The sequence below is a fragment of the Rousettus aegyptiacus genome, unplaced genomic scaffold (genome assembly GCF_014176215.1).
Source record: "Rousettus aegyptiacus isolate mRouAeg1 unplaced genomic scaffold, mRouAeg1.p scaffold_m13_p_12, whole genome shotgun sequence".
Taxonomy (NCBI): domain Eukaryota; kingdom Metazoa; phylum Chordata; class Mammalia; order Chiroptera; family Pteropodidae; genus Rousettus; species Rousettus aegyptiacus.
The window spans coordinates 57215468-57237717 of NW_023416287.1; the positions used below are offsets into that span (position 1 = coordinate 57215468).

Here is a 22250-nt window from a genome sequence, read left to right on the forward strand (position 1 = left end):
ACGTGTGCTCATTGGGGGTATGCAAAGTACAAGATGAGCTAGAACAGAAAATAAGAAAACGGTAAAAAAAAAAAAAAAAAAAAAATGGGGACATGTTGAAAAAATACAAAAAAGAACTTTAAAAAAACCCAAAACCCCTCTAATGGATAAATCTAGGAAAATCTGAACAATGAAATAATGATAATCATGAAATATTCTACCTGTGGAATAAATGGACAGTTCTTTTTTAGTATAAGTTTTGCAAATTACTCAAAGTATCTCCCACAGGATACTTAATAATTGCAAAGAGAAAATTATTACAGTGGAGAGACCAGGCAGACTTCATCTCCATCAAATAATTAAAGTTAACATCACTGGTAATCAGATATGTTGGCTTCATGTACCTCCTGATGTGATACATCAAGAATGCAGCATTACTTCTGTTGTATCCTTACCAAAAATGCACAGCCCAAATTTTATCATGGGAAAGACCAGACAAACCTTACTTGAAGGACAATCAACAAAAGAAATGGCCAATACTTTTCAAAAGCATCAAAGACAGAGATGAAAGACAAAGATAAAGAAATTGTCTCAGGTTCGAGGAGACGTGACATTATACGCAATGTAGGATCCTGGCTTGGAACAGAAAAATAATATTAGAGGGAAGAGAAATTTGAATAAGGTCTGTAGATTAGGTAATGGTATTGTATCTGTGTTACTTTTTTTATTTTGATAATTGTATTATTGTTTTGCAAGGTACTAACATTCTGAAAAGCCAGATAATAGGTATACAGGCACTCTTTGTTCTATGTTTATAACTTATTTGTAAGTCTAAAGTTATTTTAAGATGAAACATTAAAAAACTTTTTAAAGATTTCATCCATTGAGCCTGGACAGATAACTTCTCTCCAAGCAGCTACTAGAAATTGAGAAAAATTGCTATTCTTTTAGCAAAGAATAAGGAGATGATTGTTGGATAGGCAACAAAAAATGTAACTACATTTAGACATTTAGATGCTCCTGCGGCTCAGAGAACAGTAGCCAATGCAGCTCTTAAGGCAAGGTTCCCTTTTATGACACAAATTTTGCTTTGTTTCTGTGGGCAATAGGGATATCAAAAACCATCCAGCTTTTTAATGCACTTTAATTAATATTGATGGTATTACCTTATATGTATGTTAGAATTATCTGAATAGTTGCAGAAAACTGTGTATAAATTTTCCCTGTAATAAAAATTATTCCAAAAATAAATATGAAATTGCATCAGTTGAATGAGGAAAATAGATTATTTTCTTAATTAATAAGTAAGATTTCTCTTTTTCTATCCACCTGAACTTGGGAAAATATCTTTGTTTCATTTAGGAGTAAATAGCCTTTTTTATACTGGTGAAAATATTTTATTTGAGTGATTTGGGATTAAAAATTGTTATGAAATACACTTACTTATTCTGTTGTTTTTATCTTCACTTTTGTTTATAGCCCAGGTAGTGATGGCTGCTACAAGCATTGTTAATCAGAAATTGAGTACTATCAGTGACTTGGTATGGTGATTTAACACATACCAAACTAAATAGCTAATTACTGTTTGTTTGAGTTATTCTACAAGTTTCCTTTTTTATGCACATAATAACACTACATAAGAATTCTTGTTTTCTCTGACCTTTTCTGATACTAAAAGTGTAATGTTTCAAAGTTGATTAGGAGTTAGACAATGACCTCTTTATAGTGTTCCTTGGTTTAGTGTTGAAATTAGTGATCTTGTAAATGCTAGATTAACAACCATTGATTAGAATGACATCCTTTAGAGTCAAAATGTTGGTCACTTTTAAGAAGCAATACTAAAATCAAGAAAATGTGTTGGCTATCTGATTATACATTTTAAGCTATGCTCATTAAAATTTTTTGAAGGAATTTATTTTTATTAAAATGGATCCTTTATATAGGCCTGGTAATTTTATTTTCTAAAATATTACTATTTTAAATAAATTTTCCCTGTAATAATATAGCTATAAATCATATAGCTATAAAATTGTATTTCCTTTTAGCTAGAATCAGAATCATTTCCCTGCAAATTGAATAACTAGACATAATCAGAAAATATCTCGATTTGCTTATGACAAACATGCATTTTATAACAGACTTTATGTACAAAATGTATTTCTGTACACCTCTAAGCAAACAGCTACATGAAAAACCTTTTTAAATTTGTAAACGACTATTGGGTGTTACTTTCTCAAAAACTACCTATAACACTTCTGAATTTTAAAGAGTGGAAATTCAGCTGGTTATTCAGTAGCTGATGATACTGTCTTACTTGACTGTATAGTTTAGAGTTATATGATCCTCGTAGCAGCCTTTTAATATATATTGTAATTACTCTGTACCTCAGGTAGCTTGGGGTTATACATTTTGGAAGCACAGATAAGTAACTAAATGCCCTGAATAATCAGAGAATTAAAGGGATGCTTTATGTTGTAATAAGTTAGGTTTTTTTCATTGTGAGACCAGGAGCTTGGGTTTGCCTATATTATCATAATCCCCTTTTCCCAGAATATTTTATAGTAGACAAGGTACAGCAACATTTAGGAGGTCCTGTCTCCATATTATTACAGTGGCTGTATTGGTAAGATATCACATTCCTTAGGGATTCCCACCCAGAAGAAGCAATTAGAAAAGTAATAACTATATTATATTTATCCATCACTGAATTGTTTCAAAACCTGTGTTTTGATGACAGTTGTCTCTGCACATGGCTAAAGCTGCTTTTTTACATAAATTCATTTACAAAATTAAACATGTAGAAATGTTGACTGTTGAATATTTATTGAATACTCCCAAAATAGGGTCAGTGAAAACCTAGTGGCTGCTTCTGAATTAAATATATTTTCTAGAAGTATTAAAAAAAAAATTATTATTAAATGAGGAACAGCTAAATTAACAAGTTTCAGTTACCTGTTACTATCTATTATTTCTAAATTTTCAGATATCTACATATGCTACCAGAGTATATTGTAGAACAGGAGGCTGTCACTCATAGATGTATTGGTTTTTCATTCAGTATCAACTATTTAACCAATATTTAAGAAATACCTTGTTAGTTGGATATCTGACATTTTGACTTTGAGTTATTTTACTCTCCTGAGTTTTTTTTGCTGTCAATAATATTACATTGTACATTTTAGCCATTTTGACATAGTCATTTGGACATCTACTTTTTGTGGCAGAGTAGTCTGTCATGTTTATTTAGATATTTTAGACCCTTAAAGGGGCTGAAGGAAGATATTTGACCCAATGTATTGTCCTATATTTTCAGCTTTAAGACTATACAGAAGATCCCAATTAAATTTCTAATGTTTTCTTAGAGTTAAAATATGTGCCTGCTTTATATAATAATGTGATTTAAAAAAAATATAATGGTGGAGGAGTAAAATATTATCCAGCCTTGGAAAGTAACCAGGTAATATACTAGAAGAAAATTTTACAAGTCTTCGTTCATTTCTTCCTGACTATAAAGTCATTATAAACACCTTAAATAGAACTTATTTGTGTTCCAGACTGTTCTGCATGCTATATGTACATTAGTACTTAGTCTTTGCAAATGTCATATGAGGTAGATACTAATGTATCCACATTTTTTGAGGCATGGAGTATAGGTTACTTGTACCAGGTCACACAGCTGGTAAATGAAAGAGTTGTACTTCACGGTAAGCCCTGGTTTAAAAGTAATACCAGAAAAAAGTTTAAACAACACAGAAATTAATTAAATAGAAAGTACAAATCCCCCCCATAATGGGAACAGAGATGATAAGGTAGAGATATGTTATTTACATTAGCAAATGTAGACAAAACAATAGTGTACATTTTAATGGCAGTTTTGACAATATCGAATCAATGGTGGCTTCACAATCCACTCCTTCATCTGTGTTCCAGCATTGAATAATGAATGCTTGGTGCTTTGGATAATTCTTCTCTAGTATATAAAAATACTGCAGAGCAAATTCTAGTATAATCTGAATTCCAATTAACAAGATATTCAAACCTTACTTTTTAAGTAGTTTGTTTTGATATAGCAAATTCATGATATATGTAAGTGGTGATACCATACTTTGGAGTTTTTATGACAAAATCATCCTATTAGAATATTTTTTTCCTAAAAGAAAACAAAAAACTTATTTATTGACTTTTAGAGATGCACAAAGACTTGAAGAATTCTTCACCAAAAATCAACAGCTGAGAGAGCAACAGAAAGTTCTTCATGAAACCATTAAAGTTTTAGAAGATCGGTGAGTCTGATTCTTGGGTCTTAAGTGAGAGATGATTTTCCCCTTAGTGGAAGGTACATTGGTTTTAGTTTGTAATCAGCTCTGAGACCAAAAGTGATCTTTTTTCCAACATTATGTCAGCTTGGAAAAATACTTTGTGATATTAAGGATGTAATCTTACAACTTTGTTTTTTCACTTGTTACAGCAGTCGCATCAATTAACCCTTTAAATGGTGTTTCTTTATCTGGTATTTGATGTAGAATGAGCTTAAGAATAGCAATGTTCTAATTTATTTGATACTTTAATTCCATTTTTACTTCTAAGTAGGTGAAACTGTTTCACAATTCTATTCCTGTTTTCTTATTCCCGTGATTCTTATTCTTTTGCAGGCAGTCTAGGGATTCTTTCTGAATATTCCCGAGATAATGCCTATTACTTACTTCCCCTCCACGTACAGACTTTCTTTCCTGCTTTTATGAGGTTAACACCCTACAATAGAAAAGGCTTCCCAATTTTGCTGTATTCCCTTATCTGAACTGTAAGGGCTGTTTAGGACCTTGAACTACCTGTAGTAAACAATATTTCTTGCCTTCTTTATAGTTAATATTTTTTCTTTTACTACTATTTTTGTTTGTGTTACAGAGGGCTGGTGGTTTGAATTTCCTACTGTGCTTTTAGTGGTGGAATAATCTAATATTCTGCACATATGTAAACTGAAGTTGAGTACGCTTCTTCTGTAAACATCATCTCAGTGGATGCACATTTACTGGAATAGGCAGCCTATTGTGGAATAAAGCACTATGTGCTTCAGAATCATAGATGTGAATTTGAATTCCAATTTCAGACTGTGTCCTTAATTCAGATTCAACAATAGTTAATTCCTTACTATGTTCTAGGTGTTGCTGTAAAGGCTAGGGATAATACTATCCCTAGTATGTCATGGAACTGATATTTAATTTTTAAAGGTTGGGAGTGAGTCATACAAACAACATAACTTCAGATTTTAAGTGCTATAAAAAAATAAAATTAAATAACGTAATTGAGTGACTGTAGGCATTGAGAAAGGAAGGGATACTGGTGGATGTAAGGGATGGCCTTTCTGAGGAGGTACCATTCGAAATAAGGCCTGAATTATACCAAAAAAAAAAAAAAAAAGAGCCAGTCATTTAAAGAACTGGATATAAAAAGAGAACAAATGCAAAAGCTTAGGGCGGAAATAAGTTTCGAAATATTTGAGGAACAGAAAGCCCATTATGGTTCTAACTTAATGAATAAGAGGCTAAATGAAAGGAGATAAGATTGGAAAGGTGGGATATAACTAGATTATTTAGAGACATAGGCAAAAAGCTTGGATTTTAATTGCAATGGAAAGCTATTGGAGACTTTAAGCAGGGGAATGTTGAAGGAATATGAGTGGGTACTAATAGCATCTACTATATCTAAATAGAGAAAGTCAAGTACATCATCATATATATGAGTCCGAACTAACTGTAGTAATTAGAGCTAGAGAAATAAATATGAAAGTCATCATCCTTGTATAAATCCTATTTAAAACCTCAAGATTGGATAAGATCTTCTAAGGGCATCTTAAAGAATATAGGGAGAGAATAAAAGAGGACTCAGGGTTGCATACTAATTAAGGTTTAATGAAGATACAGACCCAGTCAGCAAAAAAAAAAAAAAAAAGATTAAGAGAAATTATCAGAGTAGGAAAAAAGCCAGGAACAAATGGCATGACACTTACATACCTTCTTCACAGGGCTGTTTTGAAGATTAGAGATAATGCAAGTAAAATTACATAAAAGAAGTATAAAAAGACTTATAATGTTCCTCCTAAGCATTAAATATAATTCCAGCTTTTAACACTGTAGTCTACTGTATACCACAGCCAGATCTAGTCTCTCCCAGCTGAGACATCAGGAAGCTAGAAAGCCATCTACCCTTCTCACCCTTGGTCCAGGATCAAAAAGGAAATCATCTGTTACTCTTCTGTTAGTGTGGTGAGGCATTTCCTTCTGTTTTGTCTATATATGTAATAGAGGATTTGGGAAGAAGGGTGAAAAGCATATCTTTCTTAGCCTTTAATTCCAGCAATTGAAGCATTTACTTATCTTATTTCACCATATTTTTTCTCTCATTTTTACCAGTCTACCACTTTCCACGAGCAATGAGGTAGTAATAATGGTAGTAATGGCAAGAGACCAGGAATTCTTTCTGTTCAGTGATTCCTACATCAAGAAAATTTTAAGGTTAGCTTCTACTAAATGGTTTAGCCCTAGTTCTCTGAGAAGCAAGCATCAAGATGACAGTAGACATTAAAGAGATCTATTGGGGGAAACTAGGGTAAAATGAGGGAGCAGGAAGAGGCTGAGAGAACTATGAGATCTCTATGGATCTTAGGCTGAAATTCAGTTTTAAGAAACTTAAGCAAGGCCACTGAGGAGTTCTGGAACCATAATATCCCTTCTTCACTCACTCAGAGGGTGGGTTGTGACTGTGGAATGCCTGGTGTGTTCACTTGTATAAAGAGGTGAAGGATTTCAGAGCAAAACAGCTAGGGCCAGTGATTTCACTTCTCACAGCAGGAGATGCATTTTTGTGGCTGCCACACTCAAGGCCTGATTGTATTTGTTTCCAAAATACTTCCTGTTTAGTTGGACATTAGCAAGTTGTTAGGGCCCACAGTCAGCATGCCGAAAAAAATGACAAGATAAAAGTTTTCATTATGTGTTGCTTGAATTGCCTTAATAAACCTACTTTCCATTTCATCCCTCAGATACAGTGTTCCTCATGTTAGCCCTTGAAGACGCTCCTTTCTAGTGTCTTCTGATCATTTCTTCACTTTATGATTTAAAGTTTGGGCTTCTAGTTCTGTTATTCTTTGTATTTTGTGTTTCCCTTCTTAAGTGAATTTTTGTTTTCCAGGCTCTTCCTATTGAAGTATTTTCTAAATTACTCTCTTTTATTTAGTTAATTGTTAAAATTATCTTTTTGTGGAGTTTTCAGATTGGTGAACATGTGGAGATGTGGAGGGAGTGGCATGCTGGGGGAGGAGAAAAATAAAAATATGTATTTTTTTTATTCTGTACTTTGTTAAAACTAGATCGTTTTCTATTTTTGATCTGTGGTCACTAATTTCATATGGATATCATGCTTCTTTGCTGTTTCTTATCCTAAATGTTCTCTTTTCATTCAGTTCACCTCTATGTCCTCAGGTAGGTGGGCCTGTAATTCATTATGTGGTATTAATTTGGTGGTAGGAGTCAGGTGGGGCAAGGAGTGTAGCTCATTTCTTCATACACATGCTTTTTCTCTCCTTTCTTCAAATACAAATCTGAAATTTCCTTTCAGCTGTACTTTAAGATTTATTCTTTATTTCTTGAAGCCTCATGTAATTAAACTAAGAATGATCTAGATTTGACCATTTCTTTTTTTTATGTAGGAACCGATATGTTTTGAAGGCTCACTTTGGATCCAAGCAGCTAGCACTTAATCTTCACATTAACATTATGTGGTAGATGGTAAATTCATTTTATATGTGAGGAAACTGAGCTGGGAAAGAGTTAAGAAACCCCCAAATCACATAGTGTATAATTGGGTTAAATTTGAACCTCTAAACCCCTCAGTTTCTACTTTCATGATGCCTTGTCTGTATATTGTCTTAATTTTATAAATGTTGTACAAATGAATTATACCTTAACTGATCATCTCAAAGTATTTGCACTTGACCTAAAATTACCTAAACAAATAACTCTACACCAATGCCTATTATCTAGTCTATTTTCTTTGAATATCTAAGTAGGTAATATTTTGTAAAGTTATGCGTTATATAAATTTTTGTTTTAGTTTTATATCATAGGTAAGAATAGTATCTAGAGCAAATCTATAAAAGTTAATATTTTGCTGAGACCCTTAAAAGCAACATGCATTTTTGTTAACATTTCTAGTAGGAATTCTGAAACTTGTTATCTACTCTTCTGTAGATGAAGTGATTCTTATTTCTTGTGGTAATGTGGTAAGAATATTGTGAGATGTTTAGATGAAAGGAATTACCCAGTAAAGGTAAATTAGATAATAAAAATTTCTAATTTTTTTGTGGCTCGCTTATATTTTACTACTACTATTATTACATTTACAAACTTTCAAGAAATAGTATTTCACTAAATCTGAGAAACAGTCACTCCTGGAGAAGTAGATAGAATACATTAAAAAACAAAAAAACAAAAAACCTGAACAAAGCATTTAAACCATAACTGTCCAGTAGCTTTTAATATTTTTAAAAGCATCTTTGGCAGTCAGGAAACTATATTTCACCTGTCATTAAAAGGGAAAATTGATACTCATAATCAGAGAATTTGTGGTTCTGAAACTTTTTTTCAAATACTAGACCAAATACTCTCTTTTGTCTTGCTAATAACTTCTTACTCATAGACGTGAATTTAAACATCATAATCTTCAGGAGACCTTTTCTGACTTCCTAACTTGGTTAAGTTCTGCTGTATGCTTTTATATTTCATAGTACCCTGTATTTCCACTGTCATGATTGAAATCATACTTTTGTAAAATTACTTTTTTATTGTCTTTCTCTAGTAAGCTCAACTTTTTAAAAGAAGTGACATTGTGTTGGCCACTGTTGTATTCTTAGTACCTACAGTAATCAATGAAGGTGTTCAGTAAAACTCTTTTGAATTAACTTTAATTTGAAGAAATCTTTTTGGGCTATAGAAAGCAATTGTGTATATTAATCAGGTGAGTTTTAATTGCAAAATAAACACTTTTATTTCTTCAGATCTATGAACAAACTGGAATAAAACTAAGAACACATGTTGCTATCAGCTCTTTCCAGTGGAATTACTCTTCTTTCCTTTTTACCTGTTTATAGCTACTGAAATTGCATTCTCCTGTGGAAATGAGGCTGTTTTTTCCTTCCCTTACAGCGCAGTGTAAGATAGTCAAAAGAAAAGCAGTGGAACCCTGCTGATGGAAATAGGAGGTAGCATATTTGCTCACATCCTTTTAAATTCAAACTAAGATCAGTGAGTGGTTAGGAGTTGACTTAACAGATATTATTATCAAGAGTGACAGTTGATTGGAGAAATCTGGAAGTAATAAACAAGCTAGAGAATATTGCTTCATTTTATAACTGTCTATGGCAGTGGCATTTTTAAACTTAGAAGCTAGGGGTCCCAAGGTTTGGTTTTCCAACATACTTTATAATATTTTACTATGTAAAATATGATTTCTTAGAAACAATAAGGTGTTTAGTTTCTAATGACAAACTGACTAGTAGAATGATATTTAAATCATTCATTAAAATTGTTTAATGCCATTTAACTTCTTTGATGTTTTTCAAAGACCTTTCAATGTCATGTGCTCTTTGGCCTCTGTAGCTTAATAGCTCTGTGTAAATTATTTACCACAGTCAGGTCAACTATTTGAATGTTTATTACATCGACCCTCAAGCTATTAATTTGAGTCTTAAAAGAGAAATGTAAATATGAAATATGAAGTATTTTAAGCAAATAGTTAAAATTGAATTTCTTCTTGTAACAGTTTAACAGTGTCATGGTTTTGGAACAGTTTAGAGAGACTTTATTCTGATTTCATTTGGAATTTTAAATAGACTATACTATTAGCTTTAGAAATGCTTGGAAGTCTGAAAATGTTAAGTATCATAGCAGAAAGATAAGGAGGTGTATGTCCTTTTTAGTACCTTAATTCTCAAAAAGATTTCATTCTAAGTTTATTAGGATATAATATTAAATTAAAATGCTATAATGAAAAGGAGTATAATATACTATTTGGTATATTTTATGTTTTCCCCTTTTGGATTTTTATTCAAGTAATACATGTATATTATACAGTCCTATAGTTATAATGAAAACAGTGGTCTGCTGTTCTACTCTTCCTACCTCTCCCTGTTCTCTGTAATGTTACTTCAATACACTAGTTAGTGATCTTTGGTTGTCTATGTTTAAGAATGTGAGACTGGGTTTGAATTGCTGCATACTTGGCACGATATACTCTGTTTTTAACTATATCTGTTTTACCCCAGCCCTTCCACTTTCCACCTTCCTCAGGAATTTTCCTATGAATAGGAACATGGGCTGGAGGCTCTGTGTGTGCCATGGGAACTTTACTTTTCAGTAAGAAAGTGGGGAGCTATCCTTTGGCCTGGAGGGCTCCCAATAGGTAGGATTTTGTACTGGGGCACTGGCACTCAGCTGTAGCCCTATTTTTTAAATTTTTTAAATTTTATTATAATTTCCCTTGTGATTTCTTTTTTAACGCATTGTTTATTTTAGTATTGCATTGTTTTAAGATTCATGTATTTGTGGATTTTCCAAATTTCCTTCTGTTGTTGATTTCTAATTTAATTCCATTCTGGTAAAAGGACATATTTTGTATGATTTCAGTGCTTTTAAGCTTGAGACTTGTTTCATGATCTAGAAAATGGTCTATCCTAAAAATGTTCCAAATGTTCTTAAAAAGAATGTGTATTCTGCAGTGGTGGCTAGAGTTTTCATAGATGTCAGGTCTGGATTGTTTTTAGTGTATTGAAGTTGGCTGTATCTATGGTGATTTTCTGTATTACTTGTTTTATCCATTATTAAGGGTGAAAGTCTACAACTATTGTTGAGTTTCTTCAAGTTTGTCAGTTTTTGCTCTGTATTTTGGAGCTCTAGTCTTAGATACATATGTGTTTATGATTGTTATGTCTTTTTAATGAATTTACACTATTATAAAATTCACTGTCTCTAGTAACACTTTTTATATCTTAAAGTCTCTCTATTTTGTCTGCTATTACTTAATGTAGATATTCTAGTTCTCTTTTGATTTTCATTTGTATGGTATATCTTTTTCTATGTTTTTGCTTTTGACCTATTGGTGCCTTTAAATCTAAAGTGTGTTGACTGGACAGCATATAGTTGGATCTTAATCTTTTGTCCTATTTGATAATTTCTGCCTTTTGATTAGAATGTTTAATCAATTCATGTTTAATGTTATTATTGATCTGGTTGGATCAATAATAACATTAAACATGAATTGATTAAACATTCTTTTCTGCCTTCCCACACCATTCCCTTACTTGATCTTTTTGGAAAGCCTATTACTGATATTATAATGTTATTTACATATCTTTATTGTTTTTGCACTTTGGCACTACTTTTTCAGATTTTCACAACTTTATTTTCTCACGCTCTATTGAGTTTTTTTCCTGCTGTTAGGTTTTTAATTTCTAAGATTTGTTTTTTTCCTCAATACTTCCTATTATGGCAATCCCGTTTTCATTTCATAGTTTGGTACCTTTTTATTTTCCTATATTTATAATTTGGTGGTGGTGATGATATTTTTCTTTCTCTTCTCCCTACATAGCTTATGTTTCTTTTTTGTTTTTTCTTAATGTCTTGGTTTCTGTAGTTTCTTTCATTTTATAAGCTTTTCTCAGATGTCTGTTGATACTTATTATTTGTTTATGTTTAAGAGAGGGAATGAAAGTGGTTAGAAGCTCTGAGCATAGCTATGGACTGTGAGCTGCATGCACTGTGTGATGATCTGCCCTCAGGTCTGTTACACTGATGGTCCTCTAATGTCAGTATCTTTAGGTCTTTCTTGTTAGGCTGGTCAGATTTCTTAGAGAAGACTCCTTAATTTTTCTTGCTGAATTGGATGTATGCCAGTATAATAGGGCTGGCTACCAGTGTTCTGGAAGCCAAGTGGATGACGAAGCCTTAAACTAGGATCTGAGAATTTAGTATGCATCTACATTTACTTCGCTCTTGTACTCCTACCTTTAACCATTCCTGGTGTCCTCCAGACCAGACACTGTCTTAGATTCTCTGGAAATGAAACCACTAGTTTTATGTTGGGAATTAAAAGGGTAATCACTTGACTGCTCAGAATATAGGAGAGAATATGTTAATATGTTAGTTTCTTGAAACATGCTTCAAATTAGTCATTGCTGGTACCAATTTTTGAATTCTGGGAATTCTACAGCATAACTTAAGTTGGTTTTAGGTCAGTACTGTCCAGTAGAGTTTTCCGTGATGACCGAAATGTTCTACATCTGCAGTGTCCAGCACGAGTAGCTATTGGGCACTTCAGGGTGCTTGAGGAGCTCAGTTTTTATTTTAATTTAATTTACTTAAATTGAAATAGCCACATGTGGCTATGGCTACCATATTGGACAATACAGTTCTAGATTTTTCCTACCATTGGCTTAGGATTCAGCATCTTAGGTCAGTTTCTATTTGTCTGCCAGCTGCCTTGTTTTCAATTATTTTTGTTTTCTCTCCCATTCTCCCTGTCTTCATGGGCTTTTGTTTTTAAATATATACAGATATCTTTACTGTAGCTTTGTGAGATTCAGGGAGCGAGCAAAAAATAGCTGCAAATTTTCACTTTGTCATCTTTACTTAAATGTTGTTCATCATACAGTATAGTTTCAAAGATTTGGACCATCCTAGCCTGCCATCAGAATGTACTCCAATTAAACCATGATGCCCAATTCATTATTCCTTCATTCTAGAAATTCTAATTTCATTAATGCAACCTATGACCCCCAGTCTTTATTTTTTAAACCCTTATCAACACTGTCAATATGATTTTTACTTTCATATAAAAAATCTCTAGGTTGTTTTTGTTTTAGTTATATAGTTTTCACATTTTATCTCCTTAACATTTTTTAAAATTCATTGCATGTACTACCATGTTCTGATTTTTGTAGACACTTAAATACTTAGTATCTTATTCACTTAGGTTATTGAGGTGAAATTATTATCTTAGAATATGTATTTTCTAAATTCCTAATGTGGGGTATGTGTCTTTTTCTTTTTAACCATATTTTTTTTCCTGATTCTATAAATAATTAAATTATAGAAAATTTGAAACATAGAAAAACACTAAGAAGAAAATCTTCTGTAATACAAGATAACTATTACCAACATTTTGGAGTATACCTCTCACTCCATGCCCCACTTCCCCAATACAATACATGCATGTTCCTCTTCCTTTTAGTGTTCACAAATAATTAGTAAAAGCTACTTGTAATTTTGTAATATAATAATACATTGTGAATTTTTACTAACAGGGCTTTTTTAAAAACTGAAAAGAGCAAAGTATAAGGTAACTTTTTTAAAAAAACTTGGAGTTCCTTAAGTTTCCTTAATAATTCAACTAAACATGTCACACACTCATTATGTGTTATGTACTATGCTGAGCAAAGCAGATGCAAGCTTGCCTAAGATATAATTCTGCCCCTTAGTACTGTACTGGTGTTAATATTTGGGCTGTAATAAAAACAAATTTCTTCGCTAAATAAGCTCCCTTGGATAGACTTTAAAATTGGCAGATTTTTACAGAATTTGACTCACAGTTGCCATCTGTAGAAAGTAATATTGTAGCATTAGTTCAGCCTACTTGAAAATTTGTTAAAGTTACAGTACATCATTAAAATAGTTAATTTTCTCTCTATTTGTCAAGTCAATTCTTCAGCTATTCATAAAGTACAAAAATCTTGGAGTTTAAATATAAAGAAATATCTTTTAGTAGTTTAGGTTTTTTCCTTTATATTTCAGCTTCCACTCTAAAAATACTTTGTTTTTGTTTCATAGCTTAAGAGCAGGATTATGTGATCGCTGTGCAGTAACCGAAGAACATATGCGGAAAAAACAGCAAGAATTTGAAAATATCCGGCAGCAGAATCTTAAACTTATCACAGAGCTTAGTGAGTTTCCTTTTTTCATTTATTATTTCAAGCATAATGTACTGTTGTTAAAACCTATTAGTAAATTGGTTACAATCAGATGGGCTGTTTACATATATTTTTTCTTCTTTAGGCAAAAATACAAATGTCTTTTGTTCCCTTTGTGTAGATATAATCCCATGTTTATTTGAGTAAGAAATAAGGTACAAAAAAGTTGTCTAAATACTGTCCACATTGTCTCACCAGTTATAAGACAAAGCAAATGTCCTTTGAATATGTCCATATTTGCTGCTTTGGTTTTATCTTTAGTTTATGTAATCTAACTATTTAGTAAAGTTAAAGCAGACAATTGAGTGTTTGATAAAGGTGTATACTGTTTTAGTTTTCATGATATACTATTATGAGTATTCTGTTTTCAGTTAGCTCCTTACCCATTTAATATAGGATTTTCCTACACTCTTAGCCTTTTTCTCTTAACCTTTTTCTCCTAACCTTTTTCTCCTCTAATGCCTCTCAACCTTCTTCTCTTTTAACTATATTCTCTCTTGCTGACCCTTATCTGGGTTCCCAACTCAAAATCAACATGTCCAAAATCCAATTAATTTTTCTTCCTTTCCAAACTAATTCTATCTTCTGATTATACATTTTTATATTAATTATATTATCCTCTCGTTCCTCAAGAATATATGAATATATGCTCATTTTTTAAAAAAGAGAGAGAGAATAGTTTTATTCTGCTCCCAGAGGTAACTACTGTTAACAATCTGATAAACGTCTTTCCAGGTCCAGGTTTCTCTGTTTTTCTGTATTTCCCTGTCCTTTGTTTTTCTTCCTCCTTCTCTCTTTAAAATTTCTGTGAATTATACCATACTTCTTTTCCTGACATTTGTTATTTTGTTTTATACTATGTCTTAGAAGTCTTTACATGTTAATATATATAGCTCTTTAGGTTCTATAGTGTGTATGTGTGAATACATGCATGTCTTTATTTAGGAATGTTAGAATATTACCAGTGAATAGAAATTACATTTATTACATCTCAGTAAACATAATTGAGATCCACTATTATCATTAGTACTAAGAGAGAATCTCCAGTAATGTCTGCATATCTAATAGTCAGACGTCCAGCAATTTTAACTGTCTGAGAATAGCCAAAAACTCCAAATAAACAAAAAATTGAGGTGTTAAAGAATTGAACACTGTTCTTTTTCATGGCTACATTATATTCCATAGTGTAGATATCATTTATTTAGCCATTGTCATATTGATGGACAGCTCAATTTTTTTGTTTGAGCGTTTGAGAATATCCATTTTCCTACATCATCTTCAGCTTTTGGCAAATGTAGTAATTGATAATATCCATTCTGGTGGATAAAGAATGATACCTTTTTTAAATTAGCATTCTTCTCTTACTATCCAGGTTAAGTATTTTTTCACATCATATTCAGTTTGTATATCTTCTTGGATGAATGGCTTAAATAACCTTTGTCTAATTTTCAGATATATAAAATACTTTGTGAGTTTATGCTGAAAATTCAAATTCAAGATTATGGATCTTTTACTAACATCTTCTAATAACACTTATATCTCCTTTTTTCCACACTGAGTATCCTGATTCTCAAGGGCACAGGGATGACAGAATTAAAATGTCCCCTAACTACACATTTTTAATCTATTACAACTAGTAGTTTCAGAATGGTACCATGAATAATGCCACCAATGTGATTACTGAAAATTCAGAAAAACTAATTTTACCTGAAACTGAGCAACAGAAAAATCATCAAAGTCAAATCCAAAACACAGTTGTTTTAAGAATAAAAACACTAAGGACTTCATGAATTTTTGGTTTTTCATCTCATTGCTACTTTTTTCTTCCTGCCCTGCTTTTTTTGTTTTTACTCTTCCTAGTTACTGAATTTTGAGTATATTTGTTTTTCTCATTTTATTTTTATTTGATTTTTTTACTGTTTTCTTTAATTCTTTATTTCTGTTCTTTTTGATCAAACTTGAAATTTACCATGCATTCCTAAAATGTAAAATTAACATCTTCACCCTCTTATGAATCCCTTTAGTTCTGATCTGCCAGCGGGAGGCATCCTTCCTGGCTTTTCAGTATCACAATTGACTGACCTTTAGAGTTGTTTTTTCATTTCATTAGCTTTGGGGAGGGAGAGTCAAGTAAACCATCTTAATCAGAAAGCTAAGGTCATCTTTGACTTCTCTTACCCTATAAAGGATGAGTTGCCAAATAACTATTGATTCTGCCTCTGTAACAACTCTCCTGCCTGTTCTTACTTCCTATTTTTGCACTTGCACATTAGTCCAGATAATTTATTTCTTATAACAATAACCTGACTTGTCAATGCTTTTGTTTCACTTTGGTGTAATACATACTAACAAATCAATTTTCCCATCATTCATCAGTGAAAAAGAACTGATAATTTTTAAAATAAATTTCCTACTTGTTAGCTTGCTTTTGAAGGCTTTCTACCATTTATTATACCCAATCTTACCTTCTAAGTTTGTTCCATTAAACCTCTGCATAGAATAATCACCTATTCAGCTCCATTGTCCTCTCTGTGATAAAGTCTTTCCTGATTTTCTTAAGGGCCCAATGAAAATTTTCTCCTTGAAATTTTCTTTAATACTTTATCTGTACCTCTCTTAATCCTTTGTCACTTTCAGTTATAAAAATGTTTATGTAATAGCTTGTCTTTCATTAGACTCCACTTTCCTTTAGATCATTGTTCATATCTTAAGTTTTTTTTTTAGATTCTCCACAGGAAGTAGTTTATCAACCTTACATATTATAGATAGTCAAAAAATTTTATTTACTCAATGTAAGAAAATATGTTTAGATTTATAAAACACTAAATTATTAACAAATTTTTGGAATATGATTAACTTTCTTTGGTAGCAGATAATTGTATTTTGTGATTTCATCCCTCGTATATATTCCTCCTAGAAAAACACATGCTTAACCAGTGACATCATACTAAAGACTGATAAGAATTTTGTGCTGGCTACAGTGGAAATTATATGAGTTTCTGCTTTATAAATTAAATAAAGATGAATAAGAGAATTTAGTTGAGGTAGATTCAAACAAACAGTTACTAATTCAATGGATATATTTAGATTACTGATAGCATAATTATTCGTGGAACATAATGTATGACCAAGGAAGAAAATTTAACTTAAGTGTGTTTATGTTATAAAAATTACACTGACATTCAGTGTTATATTACTTTTATGATTAGATTTATTTCAAGATAAATGACTCTCAGTAAAATGGTATTTGAAATTAGTAGAGTTGAGTAACCAGATAGAATGCTTTCTTGTCCTCAGTATGAATAATTAGACTCCGCTCCCCAGTACATGAGGTACTCTTTCTTTCTGCCCACAACATTACATAAAATTATCAGTTAATCATTTACATGAAAATGGTACAATATAAGATAGACTAATCACTACCTAGTAACAAATTAGTTTTGCATGGTAACACTAACCCTGACTAACATTATGACTTAGAATTAGAAATTCTAATATCTCCATAATTGTTGAAATTACTTAAAAAGCCTAACATACATGTTAATAGAGTTATAATATGTGCCTTCTTTTTCACATTATTTTTAAGTGAATGAAAAGAATACTCTACAGGAAGAAAATAAAAAGCTTTCTGAACAGTTGCAGCAGAAAATTGAGTAAGTATTTTTTCTAAATTGCAGCAGAAAATTGAATATTTTCTCCCAACTTTCCTTTCTTCATTTTACTTAGCTATATAAACTGTAAAGATATATTAAGAGCTGCAGATTTTATTTTTAAAAATTATAAATTGTTCTGCAATAAAAGATATAAAGAAAACCACTGTGTTTTTGTTCATGTTTTTGGAATATATATGAAGAGTGTGTGTATGCATCTCTTATATTAGTGTACAGTGTATAAAGAAATTATCCAAACATTTTAATTTAAAGCATTTTAATTTTTATAATGTATTATTATAGATCATACATCATTAAAATGAAAAGTTTTAATATTTGAAGTATGTCTTCCAGTCCTGTCCCAGAAGCTTCACAAAAGCACAATGAATAAGTATTTCCTCTTACACACTTCTCAGGCCTTAAGAGCTTCCTCTCGCTGATCCTCTCCCCTCTCCCATCATTTCTCTGAAAGAATAAAAATAACTTACCTTGTGTACCAGTTACTCTTCTTTGTATTTTATGCTTATCATTTATAATCTTCACTGTGATTCTTCAAGGTAGTTTTGTTATCTTTACTTTATGGATGAGGAAACCAAAGTTCACTAGTCAAATAACTTGCTATGGTCTCACATTTATTGGGTTATAAAACTGTCACTCAGGCTGGTATCTTCTGACTTAAAGGCCGTTCTTTTCATTATGGAAGAGTATCTCAAAATTAATCTATTTCTCTGGTATGGTCTGACCGATGCAGAGCAGAGATATAACTTGCTCTTACTTCTCATTTATATAAAGCTTATATAATATTTTTTAAGAATTAGGATTCAAGATAGTCTTAATGGTTTTAGAGTGAGTCTTTGCTGGTTTTGAAGTGTGACTAGAACACAGATCCACCTAACCTCACTTGAACTGACAGGATGCTATTTATAGTCCTTATTTATCCCACCACATTTCTATATTTTGCTGTGAAAATATCTGTGTGCTTGACTACAGGATGCCTCAGGCTGCACTGAGGGTGTTATGTAATAATCTATGTATGCTCTGTATTACCCTTAATGTAAAAAAAAAGAAAATCTGAACTTGGAATTACATTTGTTTCTATAAAGATTTCAAATAAGTGATTGTTGACCTGTATTAATTTGTTATATGAAGTTATTTAGCACAGGAAGCTTATGGTATTTTGAACACATCAGCCTTGATATTTATGAATACCAAAGAAAATGAGTGTGTAGAGTTTAATACAGAATTAGGTGATTACCTTAAAAACCAAAGTGAATAAAGTATTGAAAGTAGATAATGTTATTTGCTTGGTAGAAATACTAATTCCAATTAATTAGAATAAGTTTAATGTTCTCAGATACACATTTTTTTTGTTGAAGCCTATTGATATTTTAGGAAAGATGAAAAAGCTGAACTTTGAAATTACAGTAAATATTAATTATGTAAATAAGTTTAGGGCAAGTATATTCAGACATGCCTTAGAACAGTATATTAGGTAATCTATTGTGTCTTTCAGTTCTCTTCTGAAATTTAAGATAGTTATTCTCATAAGCCAACTTCTTTTGTAGTTTACTTTCCTCAAACAAATTTCCTTTTGCTTGACAGGTTGAAAAAATAGCAAGTATTGTCTTGTACAGGCAACCTAGTTTCCTCTGACTACCTAAAACACTGTAACATACTATTAATGCTTGAAATTCCCCTGAATTAAAAAAAAAAAAATGTTTGGCTCATACTTCTGCTTTTGAAATGCAGTAATCCTAACCAACCTAAGCTGATTTTAATATTATAGATACTTTATGTAGTAGGACAGTTATTTAGTGACACTATAATATGAAATTATTCAGCAACAATTTGCCATTATAAAATTTAAATGTATATGTGTATTCAACTCTACCAGTCACAGAAAGCAAGAGGTCACGACTCTTTGGGGAAATGGATGTGCTGGTTTAGTGAAAGTCAAACAAGTTTATACTTAAGTCTATACACTTAATAACTGTAGCATTCATTGCATTCAGTGCTCTCTTCTAAGTTGAATTCCTTGTATGACTTCTTTAATAAATAGCATTGTTTGAACACCTTTAGTACAAGTTCACTGTCTTCCAAGCCTATTTAATTTTAGTGAGATGAAATTAATAGAAAATTCTAAGTTTGTGTAGAAATCACTCTACTCACAAGTTATATTTATAGATTCTGATTTTGCCTTCTGGTACCATCTGGAACAAATTTACCCCCTATTCTACTTGGTGGCCCTTCGTGTATGGAAAGATAGCTGTCATGACACTCCTGAGTCTTATGTTCTTTCGAGTAAATATCCTTTGTTCATTAACTTTCTCATGTGATACTACTTCAAGACTCTTCAAAATACCATTTCTCTTAATGTTTTCGTTTGTCAGTATGATAATTAAGAACTCAATATTCTAGGTATAGTCGCCCTGATAGAGTAATACTACCTCCTCTATTTTTCTGTATCTTTTTTACTTACATTAATGTAGTCAAAACATACAAATGTTACTGGTGGTTCCTTATTAGGTTTACTACTCCCTGTCCTCTGCTCGTGGATTTGTTTTAGATATAAACACAGGAATTCAGAGTCATGTCTTTCTTCATCTCAGATTTTTTTTTTTTAAGAAACTATATCATTTAGCCTACTCCTTCATTTACGATAATAGCACTGTTGATAAATACCTGTTTTCTGAGCACTGAATTACATCTTTACATATATTTTTCCTTTTCACAATGTCCCTACAAAAAAGAAGTAGGAAAGCTATAGTACCATACCTACTTTATAGGTAACTGAGGTAAATGAGGCTCAGAAACATTAAATAACTTACCAACAGTAACTAGTGTCAGACCCAGGATTTGAACCCGGGTCTGTCTCACTTGAAAGTTTGTATACTCTTTCTATAGTTTCGGGCTGAAACATCCTCAGAAGTTTACCTACATGGTGTCACTGTAGCTGGCAGAGCCTGGATTCTTTCTCTTCTGACTCAATTCAGTGATCCTTTAGCTCATATTTATCTTGTTCTATTTTGTTTTATTAGATGTGGCCCATTATTCCAACTTCTGAGTGTCTTTTCATATGCCACTTTTATTTCCTGCTAAGTAATTAGGTTAGCCTTTATTCTCAGCTTTGTGTTATCCACAAATTTGATAAATATTCCATCAGTGCCATGCATCAAAAATCATTAATAAAATGTTGAACAGTACTTGCCTGAAGATGGAGCCTTGAGGCATGCTACTACAGATTTCTTTCATTAATGATAATTCTTTGTGTGATATTATTTAGTCAGGAGTCTGTCTTTATTAACATCGAGTTTATATTTCTTCTTTTTGTATACAATGATAGCAAGAGAATCATTGTCAGATGCCTTCCTGAGAGCCAGATATATAATAAAACATTCCTCAGAACAATTGATTTCATAGTGCTATTTTTGAAAATTAGTCTTACTTTTAATTACTCATATAGTAAGCTTATACTGGTTTTAAGAGATCAGAGTATCAGTTACTGGTTTGTATTTTAGGGAATCCTCTTCTTTCATTTTCTGAAAATCTTAATGTTTAAGTGAACTTGATTGCTATAACTGCTTCATTAAGTTTAAATTACATTTTAACCAGAAATATATAAGTTCTTTAGAGGAGGAGAGAAGTTGAATGTTAAAAACTTTTTACGGACTTTATGGAAGGAGACTGTATACTTACAGATCTTTGGAACAAAGAACAACTAAAACTTTTGACAAGAATTTAAGGGGAGGCCTACAAATAAAGTATACAACAACAAAAAATTATATTCAAGTTGTTAGAAGGAAAAGTTAAAAGAGCCTAATTAATTTAAACCAAAGCAATGGCATAAATTTAACTTTCCTCAGCAAAACAGAGTGAGTCCTAATGCTCTAAAGAAACTTGGTGAACACCAAGTTGGTTTGGAAGTTATTTTGTCTACCTTTCCCCTTTTTTTAATGACTAAGGAAGGACAAAGCCAGCACTTACTAATTTTGACACTTCTAGTTAGATCTGATTTTCCATTTTTTTCTTTCTTTTGTGATCCCAGCTAGTTCTAGATCTAGATCAGCTCTGTCAGGAAATCAGTTTCTTGTGACTCATTCATGTTTCAGGTTGAATTTTATGACTAATAGGCAGGTAGCCTGTGATGTGATTAAAGTGAGGTCAGATAGATTTCACACTCCATTAACTCATAAGCCTTTCTCGCATGACTGACTTACTGTTTTTCCAGAATAAGACAGTGGAATTTGTAGGGAGAGATTAAAAATAAGATATTAGCTCTAAAGATCTTCAATGCAGAATAAAAGAGTATAGACCATAGTAATATTGATATTATCCAGGAAATTAAGATATAAGTCAATGTTGGGAAAAATTAATTTTATCTTCTAATGTTTTTTAAAAATCTCTGTTGGTCATAGTTTATAAAATTATTGTTGGTTTGGAAATAATATTACAAATAGAAGTATAATAGGACAGACTGGTTTTGTCATGCAAGGCCTGACAGACTGATAAGAATTGATTGGCATATAAAGTCAGTAATGGTTTAACATGGGAAAGTCAGTTGAGTTAAAGTTAATTAACTTTACTCACTAACCACAATTGAATCC

General features: G+C 31.8%; 1 protein-coding gene across 4 annotated transcripts in view; it reads left to right on the forward strand.

Annotated features, from left to right (window-relative positions):
- Positions 1 to 22250, forward strand: part of RBBP8 (RB binding protein 8, endonuclease) — a 72841-nt gene that overhangs the window by 17775 nt on the left and 32816 nt on the right. For all 4 annotated transcript variants that reach the window (XM_016163865.2, XM_036229901.1, XM_036229902.1 and 1 more), the window contains exons 4-6: positions 4167 to 4262; positions 13857 to 13969; positions 17583 to 17649. In XM_016163865.2, coding sequence (XP_016019351.2) covers positions 4167 to 4262; positions 13857 to 13969; positions 17583 to 17649 — 276 coding nt within the window. The remainder of the gene's footprint in view (positions 1 to 4166; positions 4263 to 13856; positions 13970 to 17582; positions 17650 to 22250) is intronic.